Source organism: Olea europaea, unplaced genomic scaffold, assembly GCF_002742605.1.
Source record: "Olea europaea var. sylvestris unplaced genomic scaffold, O_europaea_v1 scaffold2950, whole genome shotgun sequence".
In the NCBI taxonomy this organism is placed as follows: Eukaryota; Viridiplantae; Streptophyta; class Magnoliopsida; order Lamiales; family Oleaceae; genus Olea; species Olea europaea.
The window spans coordinates 5,780-15,040 of record NW_019248108.1 but is presented as its reverse complement, the minus strand read 5'-3'; the positions used below and the strand labels follow the sequence as shown (position 1 = coordinate 15,040).

The 9,261-nt window shown below is 34.2% G+C and overlaps 1 protein-coding gene across 1 annotated transcript; it reads left to right on the top strand.

Moving 5' to 3' along the window:
• Nucleotides 1-4,131: 4,131 nt before the first annotated feature.
• On the top strand, nt 4,132-6,054 carry LOC111384607 (cytochrome P450 83B1-like). The gene is made up of 2 exons (XM_023008916.1): nt 4,132-5,045; nt 5,216-6,054. The coding sequence occupies exons 1-2, from the start codon at nt 4,173-4,175 to the stop codon at nt 5,819-5,821; spliced, it is 1,479 nt and encodes a 492-aa protein (XP_022864684.1). The 5' UTR covers nt 4,132-4,172; the 3' UTR covers nt 5,822-6,054.
• The last annotated feature ends 3,207 nt before the right edge of the window (nt 6,055-9,261 follow it).

Genomic DNA, 9,261 nt, shown 5'->3' with positions numbered 1-9,261 from the left:
TACCAGGGGATATTATTTTTATAGTCCTCTTGATAGGAAAGTTTTTGTTAGCACAAATGCCACTTTCCTAGAGGATAAATATATTAATGAATGTCAATCCAAAAGCAAGGTCATGTTGGAAGAAATGTGTGGGAGAAATTCTACCCCATCGATTTTTGAAACACAATCTCGGGACAGACAACCCTTGGTGTCAAATATAACTAAACAATGTATTTTGAGTGGGAGAGATGAGTCATCCAATCCCATGGATCAAGTAAATGTTGAAGGTATTGAGAAGGTAATGGAACCTCCTAATAGTGATACAACATTGATACAAATGTTACAATTCTAATTAGGGACGGAGCTAGGAATTAACGTTGCAGAGGGCAAATTTTTTTAAAAAGTTAACATAGTAATTAGATTAATATGTAATAGAAAAATGTAATATAAAATTATCTATTAAAGTTGTCCAAGAGATTTTATAGATACAATTCATCTAGAATAAAATCTACATCTAATGTGACAGTAAATTCTCATTCAATGTAGAATATCATACAATCACCAAGAAAATCATCACCCATTTTGTTAAAAATTGCCATCTTCCCATGATTTATTTTCTTCCATTTTTTAAAATGCATAAAAAACCAATATGATTGAATATCCCTACAATCCAAAACTTTCATATCATTCCCCATTTTTACTTATCTTCTTTAACGAGGGTTACGTTCTCACATTCTTTACAGAATTCGAAGACAAATGCTGATGAATTAGTGGGATGAATTCTAAAAGGCAAATATTATAAAGAAAAGAAATAAAATTGAAAGAATGAATAGGAAAAAGGATAATCATTTAGTTATCAAAATTGTAAAATGAGTATATTCTAGGTTAGCGGTCAAAAATCAAATTTGGAATGAATGGACTGAACTTGTTACAATTGTGTTGTTACCTATTGGTGGGTTATAAAAATTGTGTTGTTTATTGTTGATCGGCTCTGAGTTATTTTCTTCTCAATTTTTTCACAATTTGCCAATTATTTATGGATATGGGCTTGGATAGCACTGGGTTGTACAATTGGGTTGTTGCCTGTTGGTTTGTTATGAAAATTGTGTTGTTTATTGTTGGTGAGCTAAGAGTTATTTTCTTCTCCATTTCTTCACAATTTGCCAATTATTTATGGATATGGGCTTGGACAGCACTGGGCTACATCCGTCCCAAATTCCAAATGATGCCACAGTCCAGGATCCACCGCCCCTTAGACAAAGTCAGAGGGTAATCAAACCACCTTCTAGATAGTTGTTAGTTGAAGAGTCCAATTAGGCAATCTTCACAACACAAGTTGATGACCCGACTTCATGTAAGGAGGCCATGAATGATGTTGATGCAAATTTATGGCAACAAACTATGAGTACTGAAATGGACTCTATGCATTCCAATCAAGTCTGAGAACTTGTAGATCCACCAGAACGGATGAAAGCCATCTGGCAACCAGTTGTGTTACATTGCGACAATCAAGCTGCCTTACATATTGCAGCCAACTCGGTGTTTCATGAACGCACAAAACACATTGAATTGGACTGTCATCTTGTATGAGATAAAATTCAAGAAGGCTCTATCATCACTAAACATGTTAGAACACAATTTCAACTTGCAGACTTGCTTACCAAAGCTTTACCTTCCTCTCTTCTCTTTGCTCATATGTCCAAGATGGGAATAGTTAACATCTATTCTCCATCTTGCGGGGGGCTCTTGTAGAATAATAAATCCATCAAGCCCAACAGATACACAGCATCAGTAACAAATCTGTCATGTGGTCCATTTTCACCAGCAGCTGCCCATCTAAGCCCAGATATGCAGAAGACAATTTTTGATACACAAGACTAGCTATCTACTGCAATTATAACAGAATAGTGTGATGTGTAATTTTTTCTTTTGCTGCATGTATAGAGTTGGTTAGGTTGGAATATTCTTTTTGTCTCCTCTATGTGTATATAACGTAAGGTGTGTATAATTAATTTTTCAGCAAGTTGATAAATATAGAATGAGAATTTCTCTTCAATCATTTCTGTTCATTTCCTGATTCTGTGTTTTACATTTCATCATTTTCCAAAATTTACATATATGTATGATAATTAAATATTTGATTTTATTTTATTAAACTTTGAAGCTACAGTATCCATATTTTCAATGATATGCAAAATCAAGGATAAAAGAAACATAAGGTTTATTTATTACTGAATTAATGTATATTATATAAATCTCGCACAAGCAATTTTTCTGGAATTGTATATTATGTAAATGCCATCGAAAGCTATTTTCTAGAATTGTAAGGAAACACGAAATTATAAGGAGAAGTCCATAAAAATATAACTTGCTGCTAGTGCCTCAAAATTTGAAGTTCAGCGATAATTTTACGTATGTTCATTTCATAACTTCTGCACATCGTAATTCATGTGATGAAATCATACAAATGGTCATTTTATTTTACATCATAGCCAACAAATATGAAATTGATTTGACAAATAAAATATATTTCAAATTCCACATGCAGATGGATTCATAACATAAAGGAATAAATTTTAGACATGTTACACTGAATTTAATTTATTATCTTTATTAGATCTAGTTACAATAGCAACACTTAATCATTCACTAACCAAGGACCCCTTCTAACTTGAGAAAAGAAGTGAGTATACGAGAATACTCAATAGGACACGAGTATTACATAGTCCCAAATAAAAATATAAACTCTTGCATCAAAATAATAATAACGTATATCGTATCTTTAAAAATCTGATAAAAGCTTACATCATATCATATCGCGTAAATTCATCGGCATAATCTTTATTAACAAGAAGTAATAAAATTAAATGGAACAAATCACTTGCACCTCAAAATCCGACCTTGATTGATAAAAAGAGGTTTTTTTTTTTTTTTAAATATAAGAAAGGCAATAGTTTTACGATTTAAGAGGGTTTTTGAGCCCCAATTTTATGAAAAGTGTATTTTATAATAGTAGATTAATGGAAAATGTGTAGTTGAAAAATATGAAAAAGATTTTTATTTACTTGTAATATTATTTTAATGAATAATGCATGATTGAAAAGAAGAGAGAGAAAAATATATTTTGAGAGAATAAATATCAAACAAGATGTAAGACTTTTCTCCGATATAGTGCGTGTATATCCAACTTTTATTCCGAACTTGAAATATTTATTTATCTACATAATGAACCCAAAAATTGTATATTAATTCTAGCTCTATCTTTTCAATTGATTTGTCAATCTTTGAGATCGAAATGTTCCGAATGTTCCTGGAAATTCTTGCTCCCAACTAGTACATTCCAAAATCACCGTTACTCATGCATCTTTCCCCCTAGCCATGATGGAACGATATTGGATCAAATGACAAAGGAGGGGACTTTCTCTCCCTAGTCAAGGCATTCAGTCTTTCCAAGCTCAAAATTTTGTAGTATAGTCTAGGTAGAAAGACAACGCGTTAGCTGTAATGCCCTCGACTGATTCTAAGGTTCAGGAAAGGACGCTTTTAACATCAACTTTTGAAGTTACGAGCTGGAGGAAGTCTTCTTTTATTAAAGGTTGAACCCCAACCTTGAGGGCCCTCATCGTCCCGCCTCTAGAGTTTTGTGAGGGAGGTAAATCGCGGGATGTACTCCAGCAGGCCAGGGAACAAGAGCTGTTTGTACACTGCACCTACAAGGAGTCCAATTCAATGTCTCAGGAATCGAACCCCCACACTTTAGCTGTCAGCAAGATTTGAGATAACCTCACTCCTATCGTTTGCACCACTGGGCTATGCCCGGGGGGCAAGTCTTCTTTTATTTCTCAACACTGAAGTAAGGAATTCATGGGCTATTTGTCCCCCAAGTCACACCTATGAAGGCCTTACGTGGGCATAGCTTCACCGCTGGCCCCTTTTGGTCCCCAACCACCCTACATGTACAGGCTTATTTTTGCTAGATATTTTATAGGGACTCACATTGTTGGGGCCAGCGTTAATTTTTTATACATGTGGGGCCCTCGCTACAGTGAGGGCCCCTGTATAAACCCCGTAGAAAAAGCCCTGTACAATGGGCTTTTTCCTTTGGTCCCAAATCTTTGGGGTTGATTTTATATATATAGCATTGAAAACAGTTAATTCTTCACACACAAGACAACCTGGTTTCCAGCAAAAAAATGTGTTTTCTTCTCCTAGCCATTCTCTCTCTCGTGCTACTCCCTTACATTCTTACTAAGCAAAATAGTAGAAAAACCATACGTCCTCCTGGTCCTTTAGGGCTTCCTTTCATTGGAAATATGCACCAGTTTGATAAAGCCAAGCCTCACCTGTACTTATGGAAACTTTCCCAAAAGTATGGGCCGTTGGTCTATTTAAAATATGGTTCAATGCCAATACTTGTGGTTTCTACTGCAAAAATGGCTAAGGAATTTCTTCAAAACCAAGATTTCGTTTACTGTAGTAGGCCACAAGTTCTTGGACAGCAAAAGCTTTCCTATAATGGCATGGATATTGCTTTCTCACCTTACAATGAGCACTGGAAGGAGATGAGAAAAATATGCGTCCACCATCTCTTTAGCCACAAGCAAGTTTTGTCATTTCGCCCCATTCGTGAAGATGAAGTTTCCCACATGGTAAAAAGGATTTCAAAGCTTGCTTTTTCGTCAGAACTCGTAAACTTAAGCAAGATAGCGATGTCTCTAGCTAGCAACTTGATCTGTAGAGTTGCGTTTGGAAGGAGATATGATGGCGAAGAATTTGAAAAGAAAAGGTTTGATAGACTTGTAATGGAAGCTCAAGCCCTGATGGTGGGATTCTATTTCTCTGATTACTTTCCTTCATTAGGTTGGCTTGATAAATTCACAAAAATATCAGATCGACTTGAGAATAATTTCAAGGAGTTAGATTTGTTCTACCAAGAACTCATCGACGAGCACCTCAATCCATCAAGGCCTAAAGAAAATGACATTCTTGATCTCTTGCTCAAATTGAAAGACCAAAACTCATCTTCAGTCAATCTAACTTGGGATCACATCAAAGCCCTACTCATGGTAATCACTTTCTTTATTGTAGAAATTCATAATACAATTTTATAGCTACTACATATACCCCACGGGATATGAGTGGAGGATGAATTAAAGGAGTGACGACTAGTAGTTCAAAGTTATTCTTCAAAAAATATTTATCTCATGAAATATATCGTGTCTTTGTTCTTCTGTAGGATCTATTTGTTGCAGGAACAGATACAGTGGCTGCTGCTTTGGTCTGGACTATGACAGCTTTAATGATGAGACCTTGTATAATGAAAGAAGCACAAACAGAAATCAGGAATGTAATTGGAGAAAAAGGAACAGTAAGTGAAGAAGATATAAAGAAGCTTCCATATCTAAAAGCAGTTATTATGGAGACTCTGAGGCTGTATCCACCAGCTCCACTCATATTTCGACAGGACACAACTGGAGGATATTTCCGTACGATTGATGGCTACAAAATTCAACCAGGAACTCGGATTTTTATAAACGGTTGGGCCATTTCAAGAGATGCTGAAACATGGCAAAATCCAGATACTTTTGCGCCTGAAAGATTCATTAACAGTAATAAAGTGGCAGATTTTGCGATGATTCCATTCGGAGGAGGCCGTAGGGGGTGTCCTGGAATGTCAATGGGGCTAATAGCATTGGAGCTTGCACTTGCAAATCTTTTGTATACCTTTGATTGGGAAATGCCTTACGGGATGAAGATGGAAGATATTGACACTGATGCCATACCAGGACTCACAATGCACAAGAAAAACGCACTTCTTCTTCTGCCCAAAAAGTACGTTTAGATAACGTACGTGGATTTTAAGGCTTATATCATGTGGTCATGAGGCTATTATTTTACTTACCTTTGTGTATCCTTTGAAAATTTGTCGAATTTGCAAGGACATGGTTAATTTGGAAGTACATTTTTAGCGACAATAAATTTAGGTGAGATAATTGCTATGACTTTGTATTTCCATTATTAATGCGTTTCAATATCAATCAATATCATGACAATATGTATGCATTCTTCTTGATTTATGTTCGTAAGATAATTATTATTCTCTCGAGTAGAATTCAATTTATTTTCTCTTGTGACATTCATCTATGGAAATCATGGATAACATAGGGTATATCTTTATCATCTATCGAAGTTTGCAATAATTGTTATAATTACTATCTATTCTATTGTCTCTCTCGAAAACAATAAAATCCCACAACATTCCAAGTAGTAGCTAATTAATTGAAAAGCATTAAATCGATTATCATGCAAGAGTAATTACATATTAGGCATCAAATTATTGAACTTTCATTAAAATTTCATAACAAGACTTCATCATCTAGGTCTAAGTAATTGGAAATCTGGCCAAGCATTGCAGAATTACAAGATAACATGATTGATTGGTAGAAAATAAATCGAATTTTAGATTGATGAAGGAAAAGATGATGAATCTTGAATTTGTTCAATTGTTTCTTGATTGAATCCCATTATCTCTTCTTCCTCTTTTCCCAAAAATCAAAGTTGTATCTTCAATTGATAGGAATCTTGTGATTATTGTAATACCTTAGTTATTAAAAATAAAAAATAAAAATAAAATTGGAATGGTTAGGCGGTGGATTTCGATTGTTTTTTATATCAATCCAATCCATTTGCCGGCCAGCCCAATTCTACACAAAACATGCATACAAGGCACAGGAAAAATGAGGAAGAGAGAGGAAAGAAGGAAGGGAAAAATAAAAGGAAGAAGAACAGAAAAAATAGGAAAGCTCGCCAAGGTTGTTAGAAAATAAGTGTGTTCTACTATTAAGCTTATTAAATTCTTCAACTTAAAGGTAAGTAAAAAGTTACTTATTAAATAGTTATGTTTAATTTTAGAGTTGTTAGATTAGTAGTTTAAATTCAATTTTATTGAATGGGGGAGCTATTGAATTAAGTGGAGTAAGCCACGAAACTAAGTTAAAAGGAAGAAAAATAATTTAATTGATTAAATGAATTGGGAAAATTGCCTAACTATAAAAAGATTAGAATTTAGTATCGCCTATTTAATTATTGAAGTTTTTAAAGATGGTTAATTGTTAATTTAAAAATTATATCATATTTTAGGCAACAATACGAAGATCGAGAAACCTACCAACCGAGTTGATTTTTCATACATAGTTTTGTGAGTGGAAAAAACTTAAATATCTTCAAGTGTTGATAAATTAAGTATATATTATTACATTATGTGCAAATATGTGAATTAATTGTTCAATTATATAATTATTATGAAAGTTTCTTTCAATATGATATATCTGGACCTTCTAAGATTGGATATGGATTATTTGTGAATTGAATTGTGAGACATATGTTTTATTGACCACTACTAAGGCACCGAAGCATTCCATTGTGTTGGCTACAAGTGAAACTTATCAGGTGATTGCAATGGTAATCAGGGGATGTGCCTTTCATGATCGCGGGAGGAATGACCACTTGCTTGTGCTATTTTGATATGGTGATCATTGGTATCTTTGTGCAATAACAAAATATATTTCAAGTGGGAAGATAAAACACTTTTTGGTAAACTGTTTCCATGAATTTTGCTCGTAGCTTCTCCACGGACAGTGCCAATCTAATACCTCAATTTTTGAATAGATGACATGGCAAACACATCCCAGTTCCACTCGCGTTCACATAACTTTTCTCCTGTACATTTAGACAAACAGTTAAGAACACACTTCCTTCTTCGGAGGTGGGAAAGACACAACGTGCACAGAGACCATTAAGTCAGTCACTTGTAAAATATATTTGGGTGTGAGAATATTGAAGACGAGAGCAACAAAGGTGTTTGGATATCGATGGTTAGGATAGAATCGTTGGATTAAGTGACATTTTTCCTTTCTTAACAGTAAAACAAGAGAGAACAATATTACTTGAGTGTATAAAATTGCATTACATTCAAATGTCACTTAGTGTGGGCTTTGATATTAAAAGATGAATCATAATAATCGTTGGATTAAGTGACATGTTTCCTTTCTTAATAGTCAAGGTGCCTTTTCATAGATTTTATTTCGCCAACCCTAGGCTTAGGGACATTTAATATTTCTTAAGAGACACCCTATATTCTAGGCCTAACATGTAGGGAGTAGACTAATTAGTTGACCTAATAGAGCGGCTGCTACAGAGAGATCACATCAATCAACCAGAAAAGATCTTGTACAATAGATCTTATGGAAAATGTGCCTCATATGCCTAAAAGCTATTCACCTTGTATGGAAAATGTGCCTCATATGCCTAAAGGCATCGTATGGCCTCACGATTCGGTCATTGCATGGAAGTTCGACATAATGCATCATTTTGACTACGGGAATGGCCTCGGGTTGATCGAGTAAAACGATATGGAGCAATTAGAAGAGAAAATTCTAAATCAATTATAAAATAAAATAAATAAGAAGTATTTAAGAAAACGTGCACAACTTTCAGCTCGATCATCGAATTTTCATCCGTGAGTACAATCTAAAAGTGTTTTCGATTCTTCATATTTTTGTCTGATGGCATTATCTAAATTTCGGGTGTCGATTTCCATTGTTTAATATTCCGTTTTAGCATTTTTCTCTTTTAAGTCCATTTAAGATAATTTCATCATTTTGCAGTATTTTAATTTTATTCAAATTTTTTACAGTTTTTTTTTGTTTTATTTGAATTTATTTATAGAATTAGATTTTCAATGTGATTAGGATTTGTTTTGAGTATACAAATACATGTTAAGTTTGTAAAAATATTACATTCATTTTTCTTGATTAATAAGACATTTTAGTTTTTCTCATTAATTGGTGCATTCTAATATTTCTCACGTCCATTCGAGAACAATTCGAGCAAACACCCATTCGTATGTTATGAACTATACTCTTTTATTACTATCCACATTTGCATAATGTGTCATAGGAAAGTGACATGGAATATGAGCCGAGTTCGCTTATTATGTGAATACTACTTGGCCATGCTTGGAACCTCATTGAATGAGGCGTAAAAAATAATAGTATAAAAGAAAGAGTTGGGAAATGAAGAGGTTGGCATGGAACCTATATCCAACATGAAAGAATGTGTTCGAACATGTGGATTTTGGTTAGCAATTTCATAGTTGAGACTAGTTATTCAACAGATGGGGTGGCATGGAACCTATATCCAACATGAAAGAATGTGTTCGAACATGTGGATTTTGGTTAGCAATTTCATAGTTGAGACTAGTTATTCAACAGATGGTGTGGC

Excerpts from the sequence above, each read along its gene's own strand:
- LOC111384607 (XM_023008916.1), top strand. The coding sequence starts at position 4,173 with ATGTGTTTTCTTCTCCTAGCCATTCTCTCTCTCGTGCTACTCCCTTAC. Across the intron at positions 5,046-5,215 it reads ACATCAAAGCCCTACTCATG|GATCTATTTGTTGCAGGAAC; the intron begins GTAATCACTTTC and ends GTTCTTCTGTAG.